Genomic DNA, 16,452 nt, shown 5'->3' with positions numbered 1-16,452 from the left:
TGAACTTTTGTTTCCAATATTCTAGAGAGGCCTTGCACTTTGTCAATATACCAAGGTAAACTTGAAATGTATCCAGAGATCATCAAATAACCCTCTTTCCTTTATTTCCAGTTTTTGATTTTATCATGTTACCTCATGTCATCCTCTGACTTCAGAAAACAACAGGACTTCTTTAAAAAAGAGTTGCAATTATATAGTGCCATTCATGACCTCAGGATGTTTCAAAGTACTTTACAGCCAATGAAGTACCTTCAAAGTGTAGTTCTGTCCTAATGTAGGAAACACTGCAAGCTCCCACAAAGAGCAATGAAATAAATGACCAGATGTTGGTTGACTGATTAATGTTGACCACAGCACAGGGTAGAACTCCCCTGCTGCTCTCCAATTACTGTTGTGGGATCTTTTACATTTAACGGAGAGGACAGACAGAGCCTCAGAGTAACATCGCATTTGAAAATGTAGAACTCCCTCAAGTAGTGCATTGAAGTGTCAGCCTAGATTAGCTCCTACGGTCTCTGGAGTGGGGCTCGAACATTCCGACTCAGACCCAAGTGCTACCACTGAACCAAGGCTGACAAATTTAGGTGTCAGCCGAAGACTAAGGCTTTAACTAACTAATAATAGCAGCAGCAGCGACACATATAGTTTTGACTGCTCCTATGAATGCTAAACTATGTACTCTTGCACAGTAGCCCTTTTCCTTTTCCCACTATCCAAGAAGCTATCTGCCTCATCATTGTATGAAGATTTCAATTCAAGTCTCACATTTCAACCAGCCAGGTTGGGAATTACTTTCCAGAAAACAGCCTGCATCAATCACATCTACGGTGAGGTGATTCACTTTGGAAGGAGTAACAGGAATGCAGAGTACTGGGCTAATGGGAAGATTCTTGGTAGTGTAGATGAACAGAGAGATCTTGGTGTCCAGGTACATAAATCCCTGAAAGTTGCTACCCAGGTTAATAAGGCTGTTAAGAAGGCATATGGTGTGTTAGCTTTTATTAGTAGGGGGATCGAGTTTCGGAGCCACGAGGTCATGCTGCAGCTGTACAAAACTCTGGTGAGACCGCACCTGGAGTATTGCGTGCAGTTCTGGTCACCGCATTATAGGAGGGATGTGGAAGCTTTGGAAAGGGTACAGAGGAGATTTACTAGGATGTTGCCTGGTATGGAGGGAAGGTCTTACGAGGAAAGGCTGTTTTCGTTGGAGAGAAGGAGGAGGAGAGGTGACTTAATAGAGACATATAAGATAATCAGAGGGTTAGATAGGGTGGATAGTGAGAGTCTTTTTCCTCGGATGGTGATGGCAAACACGAGGGGACATAGCTTTAAGTTGAGGGGTGATAGATATAGGACAGATGTTAGAGGTAGTTTCTTTACTCAGAGAGTAGTTAGGGGTGTGGAACGCCCTGCCTGCAACAGTAGTAGACTCGCCAACTTTAAGGGCATTTAAGTGGTCATTGGATAGACATATGGATGAAAATGGAATAGTGTAGGTCAGATGGTTTCACAGGTTGGTGCAACATCGAGGGCCGAAGGGCCTGTACTGCGCTGTAATATTCTAATTCTAATTCTAAAATAGCTGTCTGTTCAACTCAAAATGAAGCTTTCAATCAAGCATAAAGCAATCCCACAAAACGTTTGCAAGGATATTGAATGACTTGGCATCGCCCTAACTAAGACTAAGACTATATGTCACAACTACAGTAACAAAAATAAATTAGGACAAGTTTTCTGTGTGAAGCTGACTTTTAATTACTTATTTTAGTTCCACAACAGAATTAAAGAAAGGATACAGAGAATGTTAACAAAGTATGAGGAACTTCAGTTCTGAGGAGAGGATGGACTGTTCCCCTTGGAACAGTCCAGGTTAAGAGGTGACCTAATGGAGGTTTTCAAGATGATGAGAAGTTTTCATAGAGTAGATAGAGAAAAGTTATTCCCTCTGGTGAGTGGGCCAATAACTAGAGGACATAGTTTAAAAATCACTGGCAAAAGATCTAGAGGAGAATTTTTTTCACTCAGTTGTCGGAATCTGGAACGCTCCACCTGGAAAGGTGGTGGAAAATGATTCCATTAAATATTTTAAAAGGGAGTTGGACAGGTACTTGAGGATGAGGAACTTACAGGGTTACAGGCAAAACACAGACTAAGCATTGCTGCTCTTTCAAAGAGACAGCACAGGCACAACAGGCCTTCTGTGTTGTAAATTTCAATTATTCTATAAGTGCTTCCTTTTTTATCACATAACTTGCAACCAACAGATGCTGGTCCCATATTTAGAGCTACAGCGTAACTGCAGCCTTAGATAGAAATCAGAACAAAAGCACAAATGTCAAGGTGGAAAAGGATAGAATAAGTACAAAAGATGCATGCAAGATCATCTCAGGGATTCAAGTGACTTTCCTAACTCAGCTCTGCCTTGTGCTTCTAGATGACTCCCCACCCCTCGAGTGTATTTAAACTTCGTAATGTTACCAATTATTAACTGGATTTTTTTTTTTTATTGGCATCTTCCTCCCCTTCTCTCCAGAAGGACAGACCTCAACTGAGGATCTAGTTGCTCATGTGTCAGCAGTCCTAAGTGGCCATCCTTCATGAGAGAGTCGGATAGAGTGTGAGCAGCCTACTTTCCTTGGGGGGCATCACTGCCATGTTCAATGCTCTCAACAGCACTCATATACAAGGGTCACTGGGTAGTAATCAGGAATAGGAAGTCCTGGCTGAATTTTCTCTTCCCTATTTGGTGGAAATTGTAGCTGTCCACCTTGATTGCCATCAGCTAACTTGGTATAGATCAATGAATGTTGGGCTTTCCTGCCTATATGACTCAATGCAAAACCACAGTTACCTACTGAGACACAAGACAAGCCTTCTTTCATTTAAGGACTTACGTTTAGAAGTCCTAAAGCAGTTTATAATAAATAGATAGCATTTCAAGTGTAGTCACTGGCATTGCGGAGTCACAGCTTATTTGTGCACAAGAGCAATGACCAGATGACCTGTTTTGGTGATGTCGATTGAGGAAAGAATGTTGGCCAAGCATCAGGGAAACTTTTGCTTCCTGTTGAATTCTACAATGGAATCTTTTTCATCCACCTGAACAGGCAGACAGGAACCTGCCTTCACTTTCTCATAAGAAGATGGAATCTCCATAATGTCAGCCTAGATTATGTGTTCCAAGTCCTGGTGTGGCTCTTGAACCTTCTGGCTCAGAGGCCAACATTTATCCAGCAATCAACAGCAATTAGTTGGTTTTAAAGTGCTTTGGGACAGCTTGTGGATGTGAAATCCAGTGTATGAATGCAATTATTTTCTTGATCTGTCTGGCTACGTCCTACACTATGCATTGCATTTACCTTCCCCTATTCCACATCAAAAATGTATTACATTTCGAGTAATACTGCAGGTATCTGATATATCCTTGGGTAAGTTTGGGATGGGCAAGGGCACAGGAGAATCTCCAGCAGGTGTGGAAGATAGTATGAAACAAACCTAAAAAGCTTGCTTTTCCTGGTTAGAGATTAGATTACAACTGTGCTCAGATACTGAACATCTTCAATCCTACTTCGACCAAACCTTCTACTCACCATGGATAGGTAACACAACTGCTGGCAGATCTGGCATCTCCTCTCTGATGTTTCAGATGCTAACCACTTCCGTGGTTTCTTCTTCATATCCATCATGGAGAGGTGGCTGTCATGGCTACCGTAGCGAGCTGACGAATGCAAACCTGCATCAAGCAGCTGCTGTCGCTGTCTCGACTCTGTTTCCCTGAGTAGATATTGGAAATGTTACTATTTTCAAAGCTCAAAGACTGAGCGTATCATACAACTGGTGGAAATGCAATATTTGTTGTGATTTAATGGGAAGTCAATTTTGCATTTTTAAATTTATCTTTCAACAATGCAGCCATATGAGTAATCTACATATTTTGAACATTACTGTAATACCTTAGAATAACAATGAGGATAGATTCCAATACAAATATGGAGACTTGCTCTCATTCAAATGTATAGTGGATGTAAAGTGAGCTGGTACATTCTAGAAGAACAATTAGCTCTTTAGTAAAGCTACTTTTTTTCTAATGTAAGGGACAGTTTTCTGCTGCAGTCATGCATACTAGGGAACTGAATCAAATTCCCTTCATGGAGGACTCTTCAGACAGTCTCAACTGGTTTGAATCCCAAGTCCCTGAGGTGAAAGAACAATGTGCTAAACTACTGCACTGCCAAATTCTCCAAGTATACTTAGTGTTTGCTTTCATTGCGCAACTGCTCAGTGTGGATGATATATTTACTTTGCTGCGATTTGGGATGCACCCTAATAGTCTGGCCTTCTTGAGCACCCACCCCCCCCAAAACCTTTAAGATTTGCAACACAAATGTCTCCAGCCATTCCTCATCATTTCACATTTATTCAGTACAATACTGACAAGTTGATATAGGATTTGCTCAGACCAGAGCTGAAGACCAGGTCTGCTCCTACCATATAGGAAGTGTTTGTGCATTGTTGATTTTGGCTTTATTGAAAAAAATCAAGCATCATCTGTGAAAACCAGTATGCTGTTCTAAGGACAGGTTAACCAGAGTTTCTGTAACAAAAACCTGTCTCCAAAATCTCCAAATTCTGGTCACCATATTGTCAAAGTACCCACAAGAGTCCAGAGCAACGTACGCTCTATTTTCTTTTGAGCGTGTGCAGGTGATTTATTCAAGTGCACGATCCCTTTAAATTCTTTTGCTCAACCACACATGCACAGTAACCTAAAGGGGCTGACTTGTGCGCGCTCTGCATGGGGACTGAGCGTATTTCCACCTTTATAAATTCCTACATATACATTTATGGCAGAAACTGTATAAACTTGTCATGCTGTAAGTAAAACATCCCATCAGTCAAGGAGCTACAGCATTATCACTGGTGAGAAGATGTAATTACAGTAGAAGTTTACATAGGCAGTTTTCATTATAAATCTGAACATAGAAATATATAATAGAAATATAAAAACAGAATATATGATTCAATTAAGTTTCGCCCTCCAATCCAAATTCACCTGAAGACTAAAGTTTTGACTTCCCATGCACAAAGTGTTATGAACACTGGACTTAGTAACATGATTATGTTTTAAAAACTGTTTAAGATGGAGTCAGAAGTCAGGTGACCTCAAATCCATTCTGCTTGAAGACAAAAATCTTGGTTACCAGGACAACAGAGAATACAGATCAGAGACTTTTTTTTTGAAAAACAGACTTTCGGACTGTAAACAGAGTCAGTGATTCTGAGGATGCAAATATGCATGGCAGCTACTAACACCTGGAAACAATGGAAGGCCAGATGGCTCTGCTAAAGCCAGACTTCTGGACTTTGTATATTGGAAAAAGGACAATAAGCTATTGACTTTTGATTCCAGATAAATTTAACAGATTTTCTGACGGCATACAGGCTGTAAGAAAGGAAACCAAAAGTTGCAGCCGAGAGAGAGGGAGCGAGAGGAGGAGGGGACTGAGGGAGGGAGGGAGGGGGAACATCATCTCTCAGAAGATACAGTGGAAGGCTGTAAAGACTTGAATGTTTTAAAAGTTGAAGTTTGCGAAGTAGTAAAAGACCAACAGGATCACCAGGAATCGCCTTATTCACAGACATCCAGGTTGAAGTTGTTCAGAGAAGTGAGTGAAGAGTTCATTTACTTTGAGAAAGATCTGGGAGATCCAACCCATTGCAATCAGAGGAGATTAGGACTTTTAACTGCAGAGATTTCGCCAACAAAGAGGACTGTGTAATGTATAATTGTGATGTGAAGTTTTCAAGTGTTTTAATAAGTAAAGAAAATGCCTTTGTAATTTGGGGTATCAGCTACTTACAATGTACTATTTAGTTAATGGGGATTTATTTTTGTTCAGTTGTTATAAGAAGTCTTAAAACATGAAATCTTGTGTAATTCTTTAAATTGGTCTGGGGTTCATATCTTGTACTTTAGTGTTAACGATCTCACTGAGGTCGTAACAACAGAAACAGGAGATTGACTGATGTTACAAATTCTTTAATCAGTTTGAAAACTTATGAATAGAAAACTTTTATTTTTATATGAATACTGAGGGAAATGTTCAAAGGGCACACTGGTGGCAGGAAGCAATGCCTCTAAATTTTTTATATGCCTAATATCCAACACCTGTGGTTACACCCTCATCCCAATAGCAGCTTCAGCATCTTTTCAGCACAGAAAGTTACGTCTGACTGAAACGTTTAAAAAGCATTAGTTAATAGTTTTGCCTCCCCCATATATATGGAGGATAATTCTTACTCATACTAAGTATTAAAGGATAAAAATATGACAATTTAAAAAAGGATCGAAAGATATATCTCATAGAAGGTTCTTAGAGTTTTCATTCAAATATTATGATGGAAAAAGCTACATTTAAAAAGAGACAACATCTGAATATCCACCATTCAGCCAAGCAGTTCTCTTAGAAGCACATAGCATGCATTGTGTGTTTATAGGCGGGGGCTAGCATTTTGTGACACCTTCAGATTACTTTCTGCAGTAAGCCTAAGCAAAGTCTATGGTGAGAAAAAGTGAATTCTGTGACAGATCTGTTGAGTTCCTCACACATCACTAAACAGTCAATGCAGATTTGTATCTTAGGAGTTTAAAAATTCACAGTACATGTTTAGAGACAGGTGAGTTAATTGTACAACTCCACCTCACTTCACCCCACCATGGTGGCAGAGCCTTCAGCAGTCTCAACCCTAGTCTTTGGAACAACTTCTCTAAATCCCTCCACCTCTGCCCTTAAAAAACCTTCTCAGGTTGCAGTTACCCCAACAAGCTCTCCCACTATTGTTCGAAGACTGTTATTTAATCTATTCCTGTTTTTTCTCTTCCCCAACCTCCCATTCGTTAATAACTGCAAATGGTGCTGAATTATTACCTGATAAATAGGAGATAAGGCTTGGAGATAGGAGTGAGAGCGCAGAGATCTAGAGCAGCCAGTCAACCACTCCACAAGCAGCCAGTCTGTCATCAGGAGGAGAGGAAAAGCTCAAGTCTCCTGGATTATGGATGAATGAACTGGATTATCAGTGCTAAAATTGGCATCAATGGGAATAGAAGAGGTGCGAGGTACAGCCAGGTTTTTCAGTAAACTACTAATTAATACAACGCTCTTACATCCTTGCATCTGCACTTCCAGGACGTCTGCAGTAATTAACTTTATTACAAAAGCTGATTGCACCTCTTGTGCCCTCCCAATCTTTCTCATGACTTCTTGATTCCACTGCTGGGAGGGTGTTTAAATTCTGCAACTATGGAGTAGCATGAGCCCCCGAATACAGACATTAAAAAACAATGCCTCAAACTTTCGGTCACCAGTGCAAGGGAAAAGGGTAAACCGTCACTGTAAAATCACAGGATTTTCAACGCTCGTGTTTTTTTCTATTCGTTCATGGAATGTGAGTATCACTGGCAAGGCCAGCATTATTGCCCATCCCTAATTGCCCTTGATGAAGGGAAGGTCATTGATGAAGCAGCTGAATATGGTTGGGCCTAGGATACTGTCCTGAGGAATTCCAGCAGCGAAGTCCTCGGGCTGAGATGAATGGTCGCCAACAACCACAATCATCTTTCTTGGTGCTAGGTATGACTCCAGTCAGTGTAGAGTTTTTCCCCAATTCCCATTATAAGGCCAATAACTGCACATGAGACACCAGTAGATTTGGTGGACCCAATTGGGAAATCCAGGCTAATTTATCCATATTCCTGAATACCAGCAGGTTCCCTTAATCTTCTTCCCTTAATTCCCTTAACCTACCAGGCAAAGTTATTGCAACAGATATTCTCCATATTGTTAACAATGTGCAAAATAGACATGCCTTCTGGTCAACTTTACCTCTTATTAAGGCAGTTCCAATCAAAAACTTTTCAAAGTTCAAGTAAATTATATCAACTCCATTACTTGCTATGGTCAAAGAAGTCCCGCAACTTTGTAAACTATGATCCATTGCTCCAAAACTCATGCCATCTACTAATCAGGGCTTCAGTGACTCATGATCTTCAGTTCAACTGACTACGTTTCAAAAGTGATTGATTGGCTTTGAAATGTTATCAAATATCCCATGGACATGAAGGCACTATATAAATCAAATTTTTTCTTTCATCCATTGGAACAACACTGACAGGAGTGTGAAAAATTTTGGAAGTATCTTGCCCCTATTATTAGCCAAATGGTTCTTCAATTATCATTTTACTCCATTTTAAAATATCAGGATAACAGTCGCTATCCTCTAGTTCTCAGGCACAGCTCTTATACTTGCGCATAAAAAATTCACCAAAGCCTCACTATTTCCTCACTTGCTTTAAGGATTCTACAATAGAGAATTCAGGGGAAAGCATTACTGGACTTAAATTTGAGCTTAGATTGAAGGCCATTCTCAGTGAAATGAAGGATAATAGGAGAAACATGATACAAGCATTTCAGTTGATGAAAGGCACTGATAAACTAAAATGGTCTTTGCAGTGGATGAAGAACCCAGAACAAAAGGGTACGTCATCAATATTTGAAGAAAAGGTCACATCTGAATGTTAAGCAGCAAATCACGAGCAGAGGATAGAAGATATGGAAAATGGTTTCATCTCGCTTGGGAAACATAATGCAAGAGCTTCCCCAGTTTTTGTTGCGGGATGAAATTAGCTGTACACGTCAAACAAAACATGGAACGGCAAATTTAAGGACAAGAATTTTGAACAGGCTAAAGGTGGTTAGGCAGGTCAATGGAAGTAATGGACCTGGAAAAGAATGGCTTAACCCATTCAAATGGTCTTTTGTTAGTTATATAATTGTGGCTGCTCCTTCAAATGGCAAAACGTTTGGTCTTAAGAGTACAGTACTCTATAAAGTTATACAGTGACAAACTATCCAAAGTTTTCCTCAATTTCATATTTTATTTTCTGAATAATGTGGAGTCATTAATGAAATTTATTCATATTGCAAATCACTCGCTTCATTAACTTAACTTGTCCTTTATGCACAATAAGGGATAAAAGTGATGAATAATTAGTGCTTCACAACACAATTTTATCCCCGTCATGATGTGCTCTTAACAACGGCTTCATTTGTAGAGGAAAACCCCAGTAACAGTCAGTGCTCTAGATCAATGAAACCAAGCTTGCTTTCTCACCTTAAAGGTTTCAACTAAATGAACAAAATGTACCTGAGTTCTTTCAAAAGTGAAGAGATGTGGCTTAGTGTTGACCCACTTTCCCGTTTGGACTCTGCCGTTGCAATAAGGTAAAGCAGTTTTTCCATTGAAAATGCATTAGCAATGTATCTCCTTTTCAAGTCCTGTACAGGCACAGCAAAAACACTTCCTTTAGATGGGGGAGAAAAAATACAGCACACCAAAGACATGGGTAACACATCTTCTATAATAAATGGTGACCTTCAAATTTAACTCCCTGGTGGAGATGAAAGGAGAAGAAATATGCTTGGACTTAAACATCAAACAGCACAACATAATCACTTGCTTTCTGAACGTAGGAATCTGAACAACATACAGTTCCAAAATACCTCAATTGCCTCCAAACTGGAGTAAAAAGTTGAGACCTATAAATACTGCGAAGTTTGTGTTGGTGGCTCAAAAAAAAAAGTAGTACTTTATACAGTTACATATTGTTTTAATTCGCCAGTGGCATTTACATTTTCCAGGCACTTAATAGGATTGTCAGTGATACTCCAAATAGCTTGATCACAAATAGGTTTAGGGTATTGTCCAAGCCCCTCCCCCAATCCCTCACACAGGATTAGGATATGGCCAAGCCCCTCCCCCCAGTCGCTCACACAGGATTAGGGTATTGGCCAAGCCCCTCCCCCCAGTCCCTCACACAGGATTAGAGTATTTGCCAGGCCCCACCCCATCCCTCACATAGGATTAGGGTATTGGCCAAGACCCTCTCCCAGTCCCTCACATAGTATTAGGGTATTGGCCAAGACCCTCCCCCAGTCCCTCACACAGGATTAGGATATTGGACAAGCCCCTCCCCCAGTCCCTCACACAGGATTAGGGTACAGGCCAAGCCCCTCCCCCCCAGTCTCACACAGGATTAGGTTATTGGCCAAGCCCCTCCCCCCAGTCCCTCACACAGGATTAGAGTATTTGCCAGGCCCCACCCCAACCCTCACATAGGATTAGGGTATTGGCCAAGACCCTCCCTCAATCCCTCACAGAGGATTAGGGTATTGGCCAAGCCCCTACCCCCAATCCCTCACAGAGGATTAGAGTATTTGCCAGGCCCCACCCCATCCCTCACATAGGATTAGGGTATTGGCCAAGACCCTCCCCCAGTCCCTCACACAGGATTAGGGTATTGGCCAAGCCCCTCCCCCAGTCCCACACACAGGATTAGGGTACAGGCCAAGCCCCTCCCCCCAGTCTCACACAGGATTAGGTTATTGGCCAAGCCGCTCGCCCAGTCCCTCACACAGGATTAGGGTATTGACCAAGACCCCCCTCCCTGCTGTGCGTCACACAGGATTTGGGCACTGGCCAGGCTCCACCTTCGCCCCACCCTTCACATAGGACTGGGCCTGCCCATCATCCCTTGCATGGTAGATGGCTTTGCCCACCATTCCTTCTCACACAGCACATCCATCTCAGCAGCAAAGAAACCTCATTAAAAAGTAGTCATTTTACTTTATGCAAAGCATAGACAGTAACTTGAGTCTGGTTACCTTAGCAGCTTCATAGCCCATATTCAACCACTGGGTAGTTGCAAAATGTACAGCTTCTGAAACACTGTAGCCACAACACACTTTGGAGACAAAGGCCCCTGGGGAACACACAATAAATTGGCCACTCTGCTGTACAGTACGACACACTTTGATCCCCTCCTTACACAAGACTTCTGGAGAGATCTAGCAAGACAAATAGTTACCAGTTAGGAACAGAAATAAAGTTAAAAAGTGGTGCATTAGTCTATAGTCATCATTGTCTTTCATTCTGCAAAAGGTACTTGTGTTAACTGAGAAACATGTGAAATAACATTGTGACTTACTCAATCCAGTTCACCAGTATGTTATTTTTGTATTACCCACTTGAATTTCATGCGCAGAAGTGCAACACTAACACACCTATCCTCTTGCAAAGCCTGTAATATGTAGCAACATACAGAGCTTTAATATTACAGGGTTAAAATGGCATTTGGTGTGGCACTCTGCTAACTATCTACTCTTTACAACAAATGCACCATAAAGTAGCCTATTTAACATAAAATCACTCCTTTTTGCTTTTTGTGCAGTAGAAGCCTTGGGGAGAAGGTAAGATATCATGACTTGTGACTGAAGTTCAAAACTGAGCTAATTCTCTGCTGAAAACTCAGTAATCGAATATTTCAACCAATCCATGGTACTCCAGAGCACTGCTTCTGATTGACGAACTAGCCCTGCTCTAACAGAATCTGGAGGGCTAGACGAGTCACTCAGCGAGCTTTTTCAAAAACGTTCTGAAAAGCAGTTTCAGAATTAAAAGGGTTCATTAAAATGATGTTTTCTAAAACTTATGCTTAACAGTTAATAAACATGCAAATTTCAAAAGACATTCAGTACCCAAAAAGGTTAATTTGCGTTGTTTCACTGTTAGTGGCAAAACACCTGCTTTGGCTATCAAGTGTTTGAAAATTGATCTAAGATGATAAACCTAGTTGCATTGGGTAATATAATACACCAGAACTTGCTGTACTTTAATAATGTCTACTTCAGCTCTTTTTTTGGGGGGGGGGGGGGGGGGGGGGGGGGATTAACTAGGAGTTGGATGTAGCACAGAAGCCCATTACCACACCTAAGCGAACTATAGAAATCTAAACAGATAAGAGTCTGTTTACCCGATATGGAGTGTAGAAAGATTATATGGATTACACATCTCACCAGACATGTCCTTACCCAAACCCAGAGAACGTAGATGCAGGTGGACAAGGCTTAGGATCCACTACCTCTGAACAAGGAAGCTGCAGGGGTTTAGCCAGCTATAACTACGTAATAACTATGCAGTCTACCACCAAAGAGTACTGGTAAACTGAGCTGTTTGCCTAGCTTGGATCAGCTTATCTATTAGGGCTTTGTCCTGAATAGTTACCTGCAGCCAACATATTAACAGATAATAATATACACACCTTTAACAGGTGCATAGCACTTGGATCCTTGGATGGATGAGGTTGAATGAGGGCCGTGTGCGACCGAGAGCCAAATGCAAAGTTAGTGGAAGGGGAAACAAATGATACATTTCACATGACAAAAGGCATTTTAATAGCGATCACAGCAGTAGGAAAAAAGGAAGAGAGATTTGCATTTATATAGCAGCTCTCATGTCCTCAGAATGCTCAAAGCACTTTGCAGCCAATCAATTGCTTTTGAAGCGCAGTCATAATTATGTAGGCAAATGCAACAGCCAATTTCCACAAATTAATGCAAATGACAAAAGTGACAATTAATCTGTTGAAGTGATGGTTGAGGGAGGAATGTTGGCCAGGACACTTGAACTCCTCTGCTCTTCTTTGAATAGTGCCATGGGATCTTTTACACTTAATTGAACACGTAGTCCGGATGTTGATTTAACACCTCATTGAAAAGACAGCAGTTCCAACAACGCAATACTCCCTCAGTACTGTACTGAACTATCAGTCTAGATTACTTATCGAGTCCTGAAATGGGTCTTGAACCCATAACTTCTTGACTTGCTGTCATTGGGCCTAGCTGATATATGAAGAGCGTTTTGGAAAGATGATAACGTTCATAAAGTTGTTACAGTTTCAAAGGAAGATGATGAGTATTTAATTGAAAAATATGCATACAAGTTTATATATTACTGTAGTCAGTCATACTTTTCTTGACAGAGGATAGATTGGCGCCATATTTGGACATAGCACAACATCCCTTGAATTTAGCTGGCTCTGTTTGGTTGGCGGGGGGATATGGTGGGGAATAGGGGTTAATAACTATAAATAATGGATGCACTGGGACAGTATCATCTATGCACATTTTGGGGTTGTGTCACATTTCTTATGCAGGTGGTAGCGCATATTTATTAATATTCATTATTCATTCAACATTCATGTACAAATAGAGTATACCACAGCAGCACAACTGATCTCTCAGACAACTCGAAGGCTGTTCACGATTTAGCATAATTTAGATACAATAATTATATCCCAATAGATACACGCCATGTTTCTGGTACCACTGAAAGAAATGCTTCCATTTGTCATTTCAAGTCTTCAAGGTAGACTAAAATATAGTCTTCATAAACTGTTGACATCTCCTTTCTTTAAATCCATCTTCTGAATGTCCTTATTGGGTTGATGTATATAATCAAAAGTCTCCTATTCTGGAAAGTTGGTGCAAGACCCAACTACAGGAAACTAGATTTGCTGAAACCAGATTATCTTCCAACAGAGTTGATTCACACACTGGACTGTATGAATGCACCTCACGCTAGGGCCAGGTCTACATAGCCTTAAGATAAATGGCTGAACAGTGAGTCCCATTATTGTTATAATTGGCTCAGGCGCTTTTGCTTTTGTTGCATATTCCTCCTGCAAAATAGTTAAGAGCCAACCAGACTGCTTTAAGCTCATGCCAGAAAGAGAAAGAGAGAGAGAGAGAGAGACTTCCTGCAGGTGGGATCTCTTTTTTTTAATAAGAGGAGCACTGGAGGTTAATATTAATAGCAGTGATGGAAGCTGCAATCACAGCCTGTAAAGATGGTGTTTTACCGTATGATATCAACCCATCCTTAGTGACTTCACAGGACAGTGGAGAACATACAAGATGATTCAGTGGAAAATACTATTATGAACAGTTTTGCATTGGGTACCATGAAAGGGGTAAAGTTATCAAGGTTAGGATATATAGGTAATGCTGCATCCATATCCTAGGCCCAGCTAAATTACCGAGCATTCCGCCCTGTGGAAAGTAAGACACTTTGCCCAGTTTGCAAGTGGGCCCCATGAACAATGGGGCTCGTTTTAAAAACAATTTGGAATTTAGATAAGGAGAGGTAATGGGACAATCACAGGGATTTCCATATCCCAAAGGTAAAGGAGGCAAACTGGGGTCAACTGAAAAGGGAGAAGTGAAAATATAATTGGGTAATCAGTTACTGCTTTACTGTGCATCTAAACATGGTAATCCAACATGGGAGTACTTGATGCTGACACTGGGTAACTAACATACATCACCTTGATGAATACAAAATAAAAAAAGAACAAGCTTACATTCATATATCACTTTTCACACCCTCAAGACGTCCTAAATGCTCCTCAGTCATGAATTGCTTTCAGAGTGTCGTCATTGTTGTTATGTAGGCAAATGAGACAGGTGTTTAGCACACAGCAAGGTCCAAGAAACAACATAAGATCAATAGCAAGTTAAGCTACTTTAGTGGTCTTGGATAATGGACAAATGCTAGCCAAAACACCAGGAGAACTCCCCTGCTCTTCTTCGAATAGCACCATGGATCCTTGTACCTTTACACAAACAGGCTGACGGGGGCTCGGCTTAACATCTCTACTGAAAGATGGCATCTTTAACAATGTAGCACTCACTCAGCAAAAGTGGTCAGAGGTCAACAGAAACGCAAGGTACTGGACTAACTACGCATTGGAGCCCTCCTTCGAGAGTCTCCCAGAGAAGGCAGCTGATTTGGGTCTACTGATAGGATCAATGTGTGTTGCAAAGTGGGCTTGAGGGTTATAAACATACTAATAGCTCTGTTGGTCTTCTTTAGGGAGGTAGGGGAAGCAACCTAGTGTTTCTTGACGGTAAGAATGAACAGGTAATGTGGGAGCGAAATCCACGATAGAATACAAAAAAAGTGTGTTGAACTCGATGGGCCAATTGCCCTTTCCTAATTCTGGTCCTTATTTCAACTCTGGATTCCAATCCAGCCACAATTGTTCACTATTCATGTTTCATTTCTTTGCTACTGGTAAAACAGCAAATTCCTCGAAACCAACTGCGAAGTTTAATTTAAAAAATTTAGAAGGAAAGGCATTTAAAGTGCTGATACCTGAAAATCACTATTCCAAACTCTAGTACTTGCCATCATCACAATTCCATCCCTGGTCAGGATGATGCTTCCATCTCATCAGCATGTGTTATCATCAGCAGTAATCTTTAGGTTTATATACTGAACACTGACTATGTACTTCAACTGCTCAGATGTCCCATGTGTCTCTCTCTGGGTGGAATGACAGGAGGGACTTTTTTTTTTGTATAGTCAATGCCTATTTTATCACCCCCATAGCCTTCCCCTCCTACTGTATATATATTAATTGAAAGTCAATTTGTGCAGCCTACCAGACATTACCAAATTCACATCTTCCTTGGACTTCAGTGAAGTGGGGTGGGCATAGGAAAATAAAAAGATCCTTCCTGCCATTCCCCTCCCCTAGCTATTTATTTAATATGGCAAAGACTGGGGAAAAGGGAGAACCTGGACCTATGACTGTTAGTCTATGCCAGTACGTCCCAGATACAAGGAGTGCAGTTATTGCCACCTTATTCCATGTATACACAAAGTTTTGTTCTTACCATTATATTACTTTCAAGCATGTCCAGCCCTGACGTGCCATTAGCTTGCAGCAGGGTATGCACCACTTCATCAAGTTTGCTCTTCTCCTCAGCAGGAATACAATACCTGGAGAAAGGAAGATAGCTGAAAATGTCACAGTCCAAAGCTTGCAGGCAATAGGACATAAATGGCACCAGTTCCTAATCTGGACTGTAGCTTGTGATGGTGCAGTGATTACTTTTCAAAGCAGCACACCAGTAGTCTCACTGCTTCTATTTAACCTGTGGAAAAGTTTATAGAAACACCCAACGAATGACAACCAGCCCAGAGTTCCCAAAAAGACAAATTTCTCAACTGTGCAGAGGCAATAGAGGAATTGGCACACAGCTTCACTTTTGTCCTTGTTTTTTTCTTCCTCCCAACACACACACAGTCTTTTCTAAAGGCTGAGAAAACTTAGTCTTCTCAACATATTACCGTTAAACAGCTACTTTATAACATTACAGAAATGCTACAGGAGAAAATCCTCCAAAGGCCTTTTATCCACACAACTGTGGGAAAATACTCACCATCTCTTTTCTAGTTTAAACACATTCTCTGTGGAAGCTCACCATATGGCCTGCAGACCAGGATTACAATCTTCACTGCATCTTCAAGACTTGATATAAAAGTGTGCTTCTTTGTTTAGTTTCATTCCGATTAACTCATCCCTTTCACTGGAGTGCAGCTGGAGTATTTGTATTTTGTTAAAAATTGGCCACCAGATTGCCTCAGTTGTTATGTAATGGAGCCATACAGACAAGGTGGTCCCAAGTTCAATCCCTGATCTGCAATGATTTAGTTAGCTGGGGCTGCAGGAAGGGCATTGCTAATACTGGCCACGGCATTCTGCAA

At 41.0% G+C, this 16,452-nt stretch overlaps 1 protein-coding gene across 6 annotated transcripts in view; it reads right to left on the bottom strand.

Annotated features, from left to right (window-relative positions):
• The window catches only part of jarid2b (jumonji and AT-rich interaction domain containing 2b), a 411,686-nt gene that overhangs the window by 20,151 nt on the left and 375,083 nt on the right, over window positions 1-16,452 (bottom strand). For all 6 annotated transcript variants that reach the window (XM_068057714.1, XM_068057739.1, XM_068057720.1 and 3 more), the window contains 4 exons: window positions 15,579-15,684; window positions 10,725-10,907; window positions 9,208-9,338; window positions 3,591-3,774 (listed from right to left, as the gene is read on the bottom strand). In XM_068057714.1, the coding sequence (XP_067913815.1) occupies window positions 3,591-3,774; window positions 9,208-9,338; window positions 10,725-10,907; window positions 15,579-15,684 (604 nt within the window). The remainder of the gene's footprint in view (window positions 1-3,590; window positions 3,775-9,207; window positions 9,339-10,724; window positions 10,908-15,578; window positions 15,685-16,452) is intronic.

The sequence above is a fragment of the Heterodontus francisci genome, chromosome 2 (genome assembly GCF_036365525.1).
Source record: "Heterodontus francisci isolate sHetFra1 chromosome 2, sHetFra1.hap1, whole genome shotgun sequence".
Taxonomy (NCBI): domain Eukaryota; kingdom Metazoa; phylum Chordata; class Chondrichthyes; order Heterodontiformes; family Heterodontidae; genus Heterodontus; species Heterodontus francisci.
Note: the sequence above shows the minus strand (reverse complement) of the source record. Positions and strands in the feature narration are given on the sequence as shown.